Source organism: Ammospiza caudacuta, chromosome 6, assembly GCF_027887145.1.
Source record: "Ammospiza caudacuta isolate bAmmCau1 chromosome 6, bAmmCau1.pri, whole genome shotgun sequence".
NCBI lineage: Eukaryota > Metazoa > Chordata > Aves > Passeriformes > Passerellidae > Ammospiza > Ammospiza caudacuta.
Genome location: NC_080598.1, coordinates 14,702,002 through 14,716,756, shown reverse-complemented (window position 1 = coordinate 14,716,756; position 14,755 = coordinate 14,702,002). Strand labels below are relative to the sequence as shown.

Sequence of the window (14,755 nt, the reverse complement as noted above, 5' to 3'; positions counted from 1 at the left end):
ATCAGGGCACAGCTCAGAGCAGAACTGCACTTCAGGGGGTGGAACATTTCCTGAACTCCCATGCAGCACTGTCCCTCTTCTCCCCAGCTCCAGGAGCCCACACTATGGACTGAAGCTCAATTTACCAACATCTGCAATCCCCAGCTCCCATTCCACAGTGCTGCTCTGCAGCATCTCATTGCCCAGTCTGTCCATACCTCCAGGGCTGCTCCATACCGAGGGGCAGAATCCAGCTCTTGTCTTTATTAAACTTCTTATGGTTGGTGATTGCCCAGCCCTTGCCATGGTCTCTGTAGGGCTCTGCCTCCTTCCCTCGAGGGAGTCTGCAGCTCCTCCCAATGTAGTACAGTCAGTATAGCAGGCTTACTTGGGGCTGCTTCCAGTCCTTACCTAGCATTCCTTCCAGGCCTGTGTCCGGGTCATCAATGAAGATGTTGAAGCAGTGAAGTCCCACAGCTGCATGAGAGCAGAATGAAGATGTTGAGAATGGGGCTGAGGAGGGAACCCTGCAGAACCCCACTAGTGACAGGGCCCACAGGTGCTGTCACCCCATTCACTACAGCCCTGTGAGCCAGTGACTTGCCTGTCACACAATGAGCTTACCCAGCTGAGTGCTGGGCATTTTCTCCAGAGGGATACTGTCAGAGATGGTATCAAAAGCATTACTGAATCTTCTCCATGATTTTATTAGGCATGGAAGTGAGACTGACAGGCCTGTAGTTGGCACGGTCATCCTCTTCTTGCCCTTCTTGAAAACTGGGGCAATATTTGCCAGCTTCCAGTAGACTGGGACCTCTCCAGATTGCCAACATGCCGAAATCATTGAGAGAGGTCTTGTGATGTCACCATCCAGCTCTCTGGGTACTCTCGGATGAATCCCATCAGGCCCCATAGACTTAGAGGGATCCAGCTGAAGGAGCAAATCCTGCACAAGTTCAGGGCTGACTGGGAGTTTGTCTTTCTCACAGGCATGAGGAATCAGTTTAACACAGAACAAAGAGTCAAACAGAATGATTTAGTGATCTGCTCAGAATACTTCTCCATGACATGGAATTCTTCCAAGTACAGTTAACACTGCAAATTCCAGGTTTTAAATACAACTCCTCAGGGCAAGGTTGTAAAAGAAAAATCAGGAGTTATGAGTGTAACATTTGATCTCAATTCTGAGCAGAATTTTAAAAGCTATTTCCCACTGAAGCATTCCCAGCCCTCTTGAGGGTCTAGGAACCTCTAAATTCCCACAGCTGCAAAGGAGCAGGATCCTCTGTGTTTGGAAGAACATCTACAGAAAGGAGCTTTTATGAGCTTCTCACATATACACCAGTCACTAACTGAGCTCTCATAATACAGACCCAGATTCTTCCTTGTGCACTATAAAACAAGGAAATAGGAATTATCACACTAGGTGGAGCATTTTTAAAAACTGGAAGGGGAGTTATGGTATGTTAGTAAATGTACGATGCCATTATTTATATTAATTGCCAGTACTAAAAGGCTGTAACTTCTTTCAGTTTGGGTGACCTGGAGCTATAAAGCCACCAGCTGAGAGTTATAGATTCTGTCATTGCAAGACATCAATTGGTCATAAAATAGTCAAAAGTATTTACTGCTCTTTGTTGGAAATTTGAAAAAGTTCCTCTGGACCCTGCTTTCCCATCAAAACCCTTTTCCATTTCCCCCTTAGCACCGCCATACTCAACCATAGGGCTCCCAAACTCCACACTACAGCAGAAGGAAACAACACATGATGAAAATTCTCAGAAACACACAAAAATCTTCAGCTGCCTAAAAACAAAAGATATCTTTTGACTTTGCATAACAGCATAATTCACTAACAAAAGCTTCTTATTTTTGACTTTTACTTCTTTTGTCTTACCCTTTCAGCGAGTTTTCTACACAAAGAAGAAAAAGCATTTCATAAACTGGCCTTGACAGAATATTAAGGGAAGGTGAATGAAGCTGCAGTAACTTTGGCACCAGGGTTTTCCACAAGGGATTAATGAAAAAAAAAGGCACTTTGTGAAAATAGATGTATTTGAAGAGACAGAAGTTAGACCCAGTTGCCTTCCAGTACAAACCAGAAAAACTTTTAAAAATTACTGCTGTATGTGAGAAATTAATTTCAGAAATAAAAGGAAGTCAAATTTACCTATTTATTTTGAAATAAAGATAGAAACAGAATTAATCTCATCTACAGAAGTAATCAGCTCAGTTTAATTTTTAATCAATCATTTAAAATCCCATTTAAGAAGAACTCAGCCCTTTAAAACGGGTTAATAAAAATTTCAGCTTAGTGGGAAGTTCAGAATGCTTCATTATAATAAAAAATACAGTGCTTCAGATTTTATATAACAGCTTTATTATCAAATGGCAAGAGACACTTAGTAATGATGTCATGCAGGTATCACAAAAAAGCTTCCAAAAGATAACCAGGTCACCTAATAGCTCAAAAATCCCTTGCAATTAAAAAACAAAGCTACATCTTTCTGATCTCCTGGTTTGTTTCATGGTAGCCACTGTTTTTGTGTCAAAAATGTTATGGCTATCTCTTGGATCACTTGCTGGATTCCCTAAAGTAAAGAGTAGGCTAGAACAGTACCCACAGCACAGTGCATTTTTTGCTTTCCACAAGGCCTGCCTTACTCTGCACAATGCTCAGAAGCCCTCATGGGATAGGGAAGCACCTCAGGCTGCTGGCAGCTGAAGATAAACACAGAAGGGATGGGTTAAAAAAACGTTAAAGTTTTGAAAAAGTACAGAACCCTATTTTGAAACTTTTTAAGGTCTTAAGGCTTTTAGTTATTGTGATGGGAGGCCAGTCTTGTGGCTGAAATACAGCAGTAACAAAGCCTGATCCCATCTCCATAGTGACACAGAACCCAGTGAAAATGTCAAGTGATAGCACAAGTCATGTCAGATTGAAAGAGAGTTCAGCTCCTCCTTTAGCAACAAGGTTCCATGAAAACATTGGCATGGGAGGGATGTTACAGCAGCTTCTGTAACTGACCAGGAACTGAGACAGATTTTGAGAAAAGCCACTGTAAAATAAGTGGTAGGTAATTTATTCTGAGAGTTCATCTGCATGAGATGTTACCTCTGCAGAAAAGGAGGCTGTAAATCCACAGCAGCTTCACACTCAGTAATCCAGGGGACACTTGCTCACATGGCTCAATTCACATCCAGGTTTACTAGGGAATAAATCCCCTGGGTAGAGGAGCTCTGGAGATTAGAATGGCAGCAATAAAAGTAATCATTGATCAGTTTTCAATGCCAAAGTACACTTTTAGAGTAAATTCTAAATAACAAAAGAATTGCTGGAGCTGAATGATCTTACAATAAACTTGCAAACAGAACTGATATAAATTCCTTTATATACTTATGTAAAAAATAGCATTTACTGTGCAGCCTGGATTTAAATAAAAGACAAATGGTGTATCAATAATATTTACTATATATTTACAAGTAATACTGTGATGAAACGAAGCAGTCAATGAACATTATGTTACAAAAATGAATAAACCCTTTAAAGGTACCAGTCAGTATCTTTTACATTATCACATTCATGAACTGTTCTCTTACATCTCAAAGATCTAGGATATGATCACGAGTTAACAGAGGACACAGACAAAAACCCTGGAACTGGAGCACATGCTGATGTGCTGAGTCCCTGTCCAGCAAGACACTGCAGGGGCATCAGCTCCAACCACGTGAGCAGCACTGGTTTCAGCAGGATAAAACAGCCACGTGCTGCCCAGCTCCTCACTGCCCAGGGCCTTGTCTGATGGGGCTCCACTGGCAACACAACCAACAAGCACAGCTGGAAGCACAGGGGAAGGTACCTTGTACCTTACTGACAGCACACACACACTGCTACTGAAGGTGAGGCATGGCTGCTCACTGCCTTGGCAGACAGTGGCACCCCCATTTATATACACTGACACAAGAGCCTGCTCTTCCATGGTGCTCTGAACATTATTTGGGATCAGCTGTCTGATAGGAACTGCACCAGTTTGTGTACCTGACATTTCTTGTAGCTAATCAAGCTGCAGTGAGAAATTTTATACTCTTTACATATTGCTTGAGAAATGGTAACATTACACTGCTTAAGCGTTTTTAAATCACTTGAAAACTGCAAGTTTTATATAATCATACCATCACTTCCTTAAGTTGCCAGGATAAATCTATGCAAGTGAAATATTGGCAAAAAAATCAATATTAAAAAATGAAAATTAGAGCTTAAAAATCATCAGCTAGCCAAGATATGAATTCTAAGCTGCTCCCTCCCTTCCTGTATCTGCTCCCAGAATAAAACTTTACAGGGACCAAGAGGGAATGAAGTGACACTTTGCCTTTGTTAATCCAGTAAGTAAAGCAGATGTAGGTTCAAGTATTTAATTGCATACAGCACTAATAAATAGAAGTAAACAACCAGGATGAGAATAACATTGTAGTTAAAGTACTGCAGAGAACCCTTGTTTCTGAGTGAGCACCGTTACATTATTTGGAAACTCCCCAAGGCAAAAAAGAAGGGAAATATTGTTAGTGAGAAATGCTCTCAGAGCAGATGACATGCAAGCCTACAGAGAATGTTACAAAGTTGGGCTGAATTGTTCAGGGGGTTTTCCTGCAAGTGTTAGAGAGCATCACCTGTAGGTTATGTCTACATCACAGTTTTTGCTCTGCATATAACCAGAGCAAAATGTTTCATCTATGTTCTCAGGTCCCTCACCCTGAGGGCCACACACACACCATCCCAAAGTAAAACACTGGTGTTTGGTTACAAAACTATATGCAGTACATTTCTGAACACATCTCCTTCACTCTAAGGCCATGTGTTCATTTAAAGACATTCTTATCAATCACAAGCCTCCCCTATAATTGCTTAAGATCCAATAGAAAAGCAAATATACAAATATCAGAAGTGCTGATCCTGAGATGAAGTATGGGAAATTCTGGTCCAGTCTGATCCTTATTCAAACTTCTGTTTCAGCTTCTTCTGGAACAGAGCTGGTAGGATGGAGAGGATGGCTAGAATCATGAGGACAAAAACAGAGTTCCAGGAAACAGCTTCCCCTGCTGTTGTAAGCTGGTACAGCGTTGTTCCTGCCTTAATGGCTACAAAAGATGGTGGTGCTACACCTGGAGCAAGGAAAGGATGAAAAAACAGCTTGTTAGGGTAAAAAACACTTCAAAATTAGTCATCCCAATTTTAATACCAGAACATTGAGATTTTGTTGTCTTGTACTTCTTTTTTAAAAGAGTGCAGCAAATACAGAATTCAAAGATAAAAACCTTTATTAAAAAAAAAAACGGTTTTAAGCCATTCTTAATATTTTTAATGCAGACTCAAATACAGGAGACTAAGCAAATAACCTCTGTCCTTTAGACTCTTCAGATTTCAAGCTTTCTCTTTACAAACTGACTTTTCATAAAGGAAAAATAATAAACTTGTTCATAAAGTTCATAAAGAAAAAATACTGGATTGTTTCCTAATCAGATTAAAAAGTATGTGCAAAAACGTGCCAAAAAGCACATTAAAATTAAAAATTTCAATAGCTATAGTGTATGCCTCTTCTTCTGGCCACCCCAAACTGTGGCTCACTAGCCACAATTCTTACCTAGGAAAGTGCCAATGAAAAACACTTTCAATGGCACGTTGATTACAGGAGATGTGATATTGATAAACCAGTTGGGGAGGAAAGGTGTTATTCTCAAAAATATAATGTAGTTAATCAGATGTTCTCTATGTCGTTCAACCTGCCAAAACAAAACCAAACAAACAAAACTTTGGTTAAAAAAATCTCTGCCTTGAAAATACACAACCATTGAGGTTTCAAGAGTTCTATATTTGGTAGACATTTACATGTTGCAAACATAAAAATCAGTTTAAAATGTGTGATGTGGGGAAGACAGCCCAGTGAGTCACCTGTTAAACACACTGAGATCAGCCTGTTAAATACATCAGATCATGGAAACAGCAGTGTGTGGCAGAGCAGTGATGTGTCTGACTCAGCCAGCTCAAGCAGCAAAGCAGTCACAGGCAGAGCCACAGCCCAGCCAGCCTGTCACCCCACTCCTCAAGCTTTTCCAGGACTAGCAATGAAGTTTGTTCCTCAAGCCATTCTGTACTAACTTGTGATCGAGCCTGAAACACAGCGACATTGCTCACCTGGAAACTCAGCCAGGTCACAGCTCTGAACTCCATGAGGTGGCTGCTCCAGCACAGCTCCAGAGCCAGAGCCAGAGGTCACAGTGCCCAGCATGAACATTTACCCAGGAGCAACAACGCCCCCAACTTCATTTACAGTCCTAATGATGTGCTCAGGTCTAGCCCAGCTCCTCGCACCAATGCTGCAACAAAGAAAGCCCCTCTCCTTCAGCCCATCTCAGCCCTTTCAGACAGCAAGTGCAACTGCAGCCAAGCTGCCAGGACAGCTGAGCATCCACAATTCTGGCCTAGCCTGGCAGACCTGCACTCGGCTTAAGCTTCAGCCAGTTGAAAACAAACCTGGTCTGATTGCAATTCCACCCGAACTCTCACATGGCAGCTCATCCCAGTCACAACCCTGTTTTCAGCTTTAGCCAAATTTAGATTTTACTGTAACATCAAAATCAGGAGCACTGTGGGTTTTTTAAACCTTAATAAAGGACAATATTTACATGTTGACTAATGCTGTATATAAAATGGCTTAACCTCAATATGCCAGCATGATAAGCATGACACAGTCCAATTAACCTGGAAACAGTGAGATATGAGCTGCACATGCAATTTTAAATCACACATTCAGTTCTACTAATGGCAACAGTAACCATCTGCTACTCAGAATAGCCTCAAGATTATAGTGCAATGTTAAGATTTACTAGGGTCAAGAGTCAAAGTGGTGCTGTAAAATCTAACAAGGTCAATTGTACCAGACACACCTCCATATCTTATTCAATGAGGAACAAGCTTGAAGCATTTTTATGTGATTCCAAAAAATCTTGAACAGAGTACATGTGCTTTATACTTGCAAAAAAAGTAATTTGTTCAAATGTTTCAGAGTATCAATTAAAGACACATAAGGTCAAGTACAGCTCACACTGTATTTCTGTACTGCAAAACCTTTAGGTTCACCTCACAATCAAGACCTGCTGAAACTAATGTAACCAGATACTCTAAGAAAAATTTCTAAGTGCTCCAACTACAATAACATGTTCAAATTGAGGTTTTTCAATCAGACATACAGCTACAGGTTCCTCCAACACAAAAATACAAACCCAGCTTTCATTAGTGCTCATGCTAAGAGAGCAATTACTTGAAATGACCTGAAACTGGAGAGGTTTCCTATTGACACTAGATAAACCAGGGGGTGATCAGCTGCAAACACTTCCTAGGTAAGAACTACTTTCTCACGGGAAATACCCTAAAATCAGGAATGCTTCCAGAATCCCTTCTGTGTAACTGGATACATGAGCACAGGACCTCCCAGTTTTCCACACTACTCCATGGCACATTTTGTACAAAAAGTTCCAGCACCTCTAGAAACCTTACCTGTTCTGACCATTTGACTGCTTTTTCTGTTAAATATCTGTACACAACGGGACGCCCCACTAGGTATGACAGCATGTAGCAGAATGAAGCCCCAAGTCCTGAGCACTGAAAAGAAAAAAAACAGACAACAAATGAGCAGAAACTCTACTTAATGTCAGCCTTGTGTCTGTATTAACTACCCTGCCTGCCTAGAGCAGGTGTCCATGCAGCCCTCCATTAGGGCTCTCCTCCAGCAGTATGAACACACTCCCTAAGAATGTTGTTGACCCAAGACAGTTTATTTCCAAGGCATTTCAATCAATCTCAACACTCAAAGTAGACAACATTGATTACTTATCAGTTAATACTGAGTGCTTCTGCAGTTTTAAGACTTTGAACAGTGAAAGCTTTGCAAATAAGAAGCACAATGCCATTAAAGACATTCAAACATGAAAACTGAATAGGGTCCTCCTTACCTTCTCAATACTTAAGGCTCGCTACCATTGCATCCTTTGTACATGACATATTTTAAAGCTGGTTGATAACATACATTTCAAATCTTAAACTAAGCTTCTTGCATATTTAAGCCAGTTAAAAACCAGATGTATTTTGCAGTGTGATAATAAAACCACAGTAATTGTGTAGTGAAATTACAACTGGGTTTTGGCAGATGCTAAACAAATTTTGAGTATGGGAAACTCTGGCTGATTCACACTCCAATGTCTTCATTATAAAGCAAACCTGGAGGAACAGCTCAGTGGTTTGGATCACCACCCAGTGCTACAGTGAATTTTTTGTGTAATGCCACCCTTGCAGCAGAGCTGAGTAAGAACTCAATAGTTATCAGAAATTGAGGTGTATGCCAGTCTCAGACTGATCATTTCCAGCAGGAAACTGCTCAGGTGCGTGGCTGTATTCCAAATGGATAGAAATATATGCCCTCATAAACTACTTGCCATACTTACCAAACAAACAAGAAATAAGGCCAGTGGGAAGGGATAAAGAAACCCTGACAGGATACTGAGGAATATAGACCCAGGAATAGCAAATGTTTGCAAGCTGGATGTATCTTAGTTAAGGAAAAACACATTTCTAAAAAGCTACATGCTGCTTAGTTTTGTAAGCAGTCAGGATACATTCTACAATCAGAAAAAGCATAAACAGGCAGGGCCTCTCAAGACCCTTACTTCAAAAAACCTCTTGTAGAGTAGCACAAGAACTCAAGCAAGAGCAGCAAGGTGCAGATCCATCACTACACATACAAAGAATAAGTCACAAAGTAACAAAAGCTGATTACACTTTTCTCTTTGTCTGGGCTACAACTGCCCCAGAGGATTTACGGTGACCTCCGGGAAACACTTACTCTGATTTTACCCTGTTGACTGGAGATGTGCAGCTCCAGACATTCTCCCTGGGAAGCTCACAGGCCTGTCTGAGCCCATAAGCACAGGTTTCATGGAAGACTGAAATGGATGAAGGCAGCTATTCCTTCCTTACAAAGAGGCTTGGGGGAGTCACCAACTACAAGAGCTGATCACTAATTTCAGTCAGAAATGTTTTAAAAGGCAAAAATTAGGTTTCTGCAGCATAAGCAAGCAGGTTGTTGGACTTAAGGCTTGCTAGGCATACTTGAGGCTATGATGTATTGCCCACTTTGGATAGAAAAGTTATAAAGCAAAAAAACCCTGTACACTATTTCACTCAAGCTGAACTGACTGAAATACTAAAAAGCCCAATAATTTTCCTGAGTGCATTCCAGCCAGTAGAGCTTTTGCTAAGCTGTGTCAAGGTTCAGTTGCCCATGCCTGGAAACTGAGCACAGCCTGCTGCTGAGACAGTAAAGGTCATCACAGCTAGAACTGCTAGAGCAGCTCAATACAGAGCCAATGTATTCTACTCCTTGTTAATATATAAACTAACATTTTCATTTTCTTCCTAGATCTATAATTTGGGAAATATTAAATACTTTTTGTGGAATACTCTGAAAGAATGAGCTGAAGGATAATTACTAATGGCACATTCAGTGCTGACTCTCCTGAGTTACAAAAGGCTCCTGCATTAAAACTGTGACACAAACTCTTCTACAGCTTTAAAGTTCTTAACCTTTAGTTAAGTGTTCCAGTTAGGAGTGTGCTTAATTATTAATTAATATATTCAGCACTCAGGAAAAAGAAGTCAACACAATTGTGTCTCCTTGGGCAGAAAGTACTTCAGAAATTTGCTTCTCTAAAAGAAAACATTCGGTTTTGTGAATTTGGGCAGTGGAGGGATGAAAGATGGCTCAAAATACTTTCCTTCAGAAATACTGCTAAATATTCTATACATTACCCTTTTGTGGAAATGCCTTTGAATGTCTTAAGGAAGAGTAAAGCAGTAGTCTCAGTTTTCTTTTAGAGCAAACAGTAATTTCTATCTCAAAATTTACTTTATTTTAAAGGTTATCATAACATTAAAGTAAGACCAAGCCTAATGCAAAGAGAAAAGTTTATAAATTTCCAAGAGTTTAAAATATTTTTGTCCCTTTGTAGACACTCCTAGGTATGTTAAACTTCACCCACGACCAATAATTTATCAAATTGCATTTTCATTTTCAAAGCAGCATGACTACATCAGAACTGCCCTTTACACCAGAAAAAGGATACAAAACATATGTGGCAAAATAAGCCACTAACACTTGAACATAAAACGTGTCCTTGTATTTGGACAAGACTTTTCCCAAGGCCTTTGCATCATCCATATCTCTGGGAACCTTTATACATTCTCTTTCTTCTCTGAAGAGGAAAAAAAAAGCAGGAATGATGGAAATAAAATCAAACAGTGCAGTACAATTACTTACTGAACACAGAGATAATTAGATACACTACAACACTAAATTACAGCTTCAGCAAACAAACCGTGATTATTGTTGCAATAATGTTCTCAGATGAACACCTAATATTTACAGTGTGGTTTATATTAGAAAATCCCCAATTTTAGGTATTTGCAAGCTGGGTTTTTTTATTCAGTACAGTAATGTGCTTCTTTTCTAGTTTTTTTTTTTTTTCCTTACCAAGTACTGATGAAAAAAAAAATTGCGCAAGGCAACCCTTGGCAAGTGAAAGCAGCAAAACTTCAGCCAAAACCAACTGCAGCTGCCTCAGAACAGCTGAAGTGCAGCAGGAGTGGCAGAACTTCACCTCACAAACAAATAAAGTTCTAAGGGCAAAATCTCATGTCACACCTTAATCTGGTGCAACCTGGGCAGCACACTTGAGTGTCTTTGCTCCCTCTGTATCAGGCTTAGGGATGGGCCATTGCAAACTGACCTTGCTGAGCAAGTTCATCAGACAGAAATTTAACTAGTAAAAGTGGAAAAGAAAGCTGTCACACAAGCAGGCTCAACCTGCCATCCCAACACAAGCACTGGGTGCAACAAGGAGGAGAAAAAGAGAGGGCAAAGTTTAGCTAGGAAGGAAGGATTTCCCCTTTTGGTGACAGCCTCCAGTTTCACCAAGGCACAAGGAAGTTTCAAGTGAACTCAGCCTGAACCAAACACACTCTGCTCTCAGCTGAAGGTGGCCAAGAAGAGTCAATCACCACTGATAATGTACCAGGGGATAACACCTCAGAATACGGGATCTCCACTGTGCAACAGAAACCTCACATGAAGAATAATTCTCTGTGTTTATGTCATCTCTTCATGCAGGCTCCTCTACAGTCTGATACTGAAAATCCAATAAATTGATGAATTAAACTTTCATAACATACTTACTCACTAAGTTGTGGGAAATTTTTATATACCAGGAACATGAGGAAAGCAGCTGATAAGAAGATGGACACTAAAATAAGAAGTGATGTCCGAGCTGATCCACCTTCTGCAAGGGCTTTCCCTGAAATTAAACATGAAACAAAGTTAGAAAAAAACCCAGCAATAGCAAAGCAATGTCTCACAACTTGCAACAGATTTTAAACTTATCCTTTAAGGGAATATTAAAGTAAACTCTCTGTAGACATCTCCCCAACCAATGCTTTCAATAACACACATTGCTCACGTTCCCTGAAAGCTTTCAAATAACTTTGAAGTTTTTATGCAGGCAAACATTCCACAGAAGTCACCTTCTATGATCCATAATAATTTAACCCTCAATTAATAAATACATTTGTAAAGAGAAAAAACAGAGTTGAACAACGTAAGCCATACAAATGTTTTCCTTTTTGCCAGAAATCTTCTGCCAGGCTAATTAACTACAGATTCAACTTGGAAGTTAAATTTCCATGATGTACAATGCAACTTTAAAACCTGCTCATTAACAAGTTTTGGGGTTTTTTTTCACCCTCTAATGAAAGACTGCCAGATACAGCCAGTTGGGTGAGACACACTCATTAGGAAGAAACCTACATAAACACACACATGCTAGCCTATGATATAAAGTACTAGTTTTGGGAATTACACATAATTTACACTCATGTGGGTATATAAGTATATATATACGTAAGTGTTTTTTAGCTTTTAAGTCCTTGTGTCATGGAAGCAATGGGAGTCCAGTAAGTGACACAATGACATTTTAGGCCTCTTCTGTATTTTAGATTTTTATCAAAATGACCACATAAGTGCAAGACATTCATTAACACAAATGTAACTACACACATAAAGAATAAGAACTGAAATGAACACCATGCTAAATACTCTCTGTATCCATACTGGGCTGTGTTCTGTACTAAACCACTCTCTCCTCAGGCACTTGGAGGCTCACCCAGCTTCACACCCCGGGTCACCTGGGGAACACTCCAAGAGCCAAGGCTGTGTTTTCCCTCGCAGATGCCGCTGGCACAACTACAATGCCAACACACAGCACTCAAGTGGGTCACGCTGACTCCTCGCTGTTGTGAAATGCAGCGACTGGATGACGAAACCCACGGAGCCCGCTGGGCGAGCTGGCAATTTTATCGGCTGTGAGGTTTTTTAGGTTTAAGGTCAGCGCGACCCCACAGGTGTGCACCGGGTCAGCCGAGGCCAAAGGCAGCATCCACAAAGCAATTGCAAGCACGGAATCACAGGGCTGTCAGCCTGGAAGGGACCACAGTGGTCAGCGGGTCCAAGCTCCCAGCTCAGGGTCACCCCAGGAACAGGAGGCATCCACACGGCTCTTGAGTATCGCCTCTGAGGGAGGCTCCACACCCTCTCTGGGCAACCTGTTCCACTGCACTGTCACCGGGGTTATTCTCGCAACTCCTCCTCCAAGGAGCAAAATCAATTACAGATAAATAAATAAATAAGCAACTCATAGGGCAAGAAAGGAAAACTCAGCCCACTGCGCTTTCTGCCACTTCCACTCTCTGTACTCCAGGCGTGCCGGTAGTGGAATAACACCAACACACACACACACACACACAAATACATACAGACATGGAACCACGCGTCTTCCCTCACGCAAAGGAAAAGGGAAAGGGCTCGCTGCCCCGTTTCGGCCGCCGAGGGGCGGGAGCCGCCTCACCCCACAGGCACCGTGAGGGGCCCGGCCCGGCCCGGCCGCCCCAGTGCCCGCGCGGGACGGGGCCGGTGCCCGAGGCGCCGACAGCCGCACCGGGCACCGGCCCGGGCACCGACACCCGTACCGGGCACCGTCCGATGCCAGGGCGAGGTCACCCCCGCTCCCGCCGCCCCGAGCCCCCGGCACCTTCCAGTAGCTGCCGCTGGTGCCTGGCGCTCTCCGCCGCCGCCGCCTGGCAAGGCCCGCGCTCCGCCACCCTTCTCTGCGCCATGGCTCTGCGGCGCCCCGAGGCCCGGCGAGTCAGGGCCGGGGCAGGCCTCGGCGGCACCGGGAGCCGCGGGGAGCAGGAGGCGGGACCGACAGCACCGGGAGCCGCGGGCAGGAGGAGAAGGAGGAGGCGGGACCGGCCGCTCCTCCTCTCCTCACCCCACCGGGTCGCGGGCGCGCTCCCGCCCCCGCCGCCGCACGGCGCATGCGCTTTTCTCGGGGCATTACGGCTTTGCTGTGGTGTGCGGGAGCACGTGTTGGGCTCCGCGTCCTTGAAATGCGGCGGCGGGTTAGTGGCGGTAAATACGGTAACGCCGGGTTTTGGGCGTACCCGTGTGGGTATGTACGGTAACGGGGATGCGCTCACTAGTGGTAAATACGGTGCGGGGCGGCGGGAGATTTCTCCCGGCTGCAGAGAAATCACATAAATCCCAGGAATTTGGTTGGGAAAGGCCTCTGAGATCATCGAGTCCGCCCTATGACCGAACACCGCCGTGTTAACTAGACCATGGCACTGAGTGCCACGTCCAGTGGTTCCTTGAACACCTGCAGGGACGGTGACTCCACCATGTCCGTGGGCAGTTGTTCCAGTGTCTAATCACCTCCTTCTGTGGAGAAATTCCTCCTGATGTCCAACCTGAACCTTCCCTGGCACACGAGGAGAAGTTCTATAGGCTGTGTTCTGTTGTCCAGTCGCTGCTTGCCGGGGACAAGAACCCGATCCGGCCCGGCCACACCCTCCTTTCCTGGGAATTGCAGAGCCATAGGTCCCGCCTGAGCCTCCTTTTTCCAAGCTCCCACCTCCCTCAGCCGCTCCCCACAGGACTTGCGCTCCTGACCCTTCCCCAGCTTCTTTTCCCTTCTTTGGATACACTGCAGCGCCGGTCATGTCACAGGGCAGCGGGATAAAGCCCGTCTGCGAGCCCGTTTTCCTTCGGTAATGGCTTTACACCAGCCAAGGGAGCGGGATCGCCCCTCAGGGAGCGGGAGGCGGGAGACCCTCGGCGCCTCCGGCGCTGGAGCAGTGCCGGGCTTCCAGGAAAAGGGGAACCTTGTTGCGTTTGCTCTCTCGTTCGCAAAGAAAGCCTGTTTGCCGGGAAGAAGGAAAATTCCTCTATCAGCCCTAGAATTTTCCTCACGTCCGTTCCTGTCAGTAAGAACGCTTGAAATCCCGCAGAAAAGCCAGAGGGGCACGTCCCAGCGTCCCCAGATTCCGTGGCCTTCGAGCCCAATGTGACCTCGGAGCACCTTTTCCTCTGAGACCTTCTGGCAGCAGCAGATCCCGGAGCCTTCCAAGCGCCCGGGCAGTCCAGAGTGTTTGTTACAGGGAGAGTTCTCCAGGGAGGGCGCTGAGCCCTGCAGACAGCCCATTGCACAACTTTCTGGGCTGATGGAGCTACTGTGGCTCCCCCTTGTCTCTTTCCCAGCTGTGTCTGCTTATAAATGTCCAACCTTTCCTCAGGGTCTTCTGGAAAGGAAGCTCTCCTGGGAGAGCTGGACACTCAGA

The 14,755-nt window shown here is 43.8% G+C and overlaps 1 protein-coding gene across 1 annotated transcript; it reads right to left on the bottom strand.

Moving 5' to 3' along the window:
• Nucleotides 1–2,336: 2,336 nt before the first annotated feature.
• TMEM41B (transmembrane protein 41B) lies at nucleotides 2,337–13,397 on the bottom strand. The gene is made up of 7 exons (XM_058806667.1): nucleotides 13,168–13,397; nucleotides 11,262–11,379; nucleotides 10,153–10,281; nucleotides 8,476–8,569; nucleotides 7,532–7,636; nucleotides 5,619–5,757; nucleotides 2,337–5,139 (listed from the first exon to the last, which is right to left on the bottom strand). The coding sequence occupies exons 1-7, from the start codon at nucleotides 13,250–13,252 to the stop codon at nucleotides 4,970–4,972; spliced, it is 840 nt and encodes a 279-aa protein (XP_058662650.1). The 5' UTR covers nucleotides 13,253–13,397; the 3' UTR covers nucleotides 2,337–4,969.
• Between the last annotated feature and the right edge of the window lie 1,358 nt (nucleotides 13,398–14,755).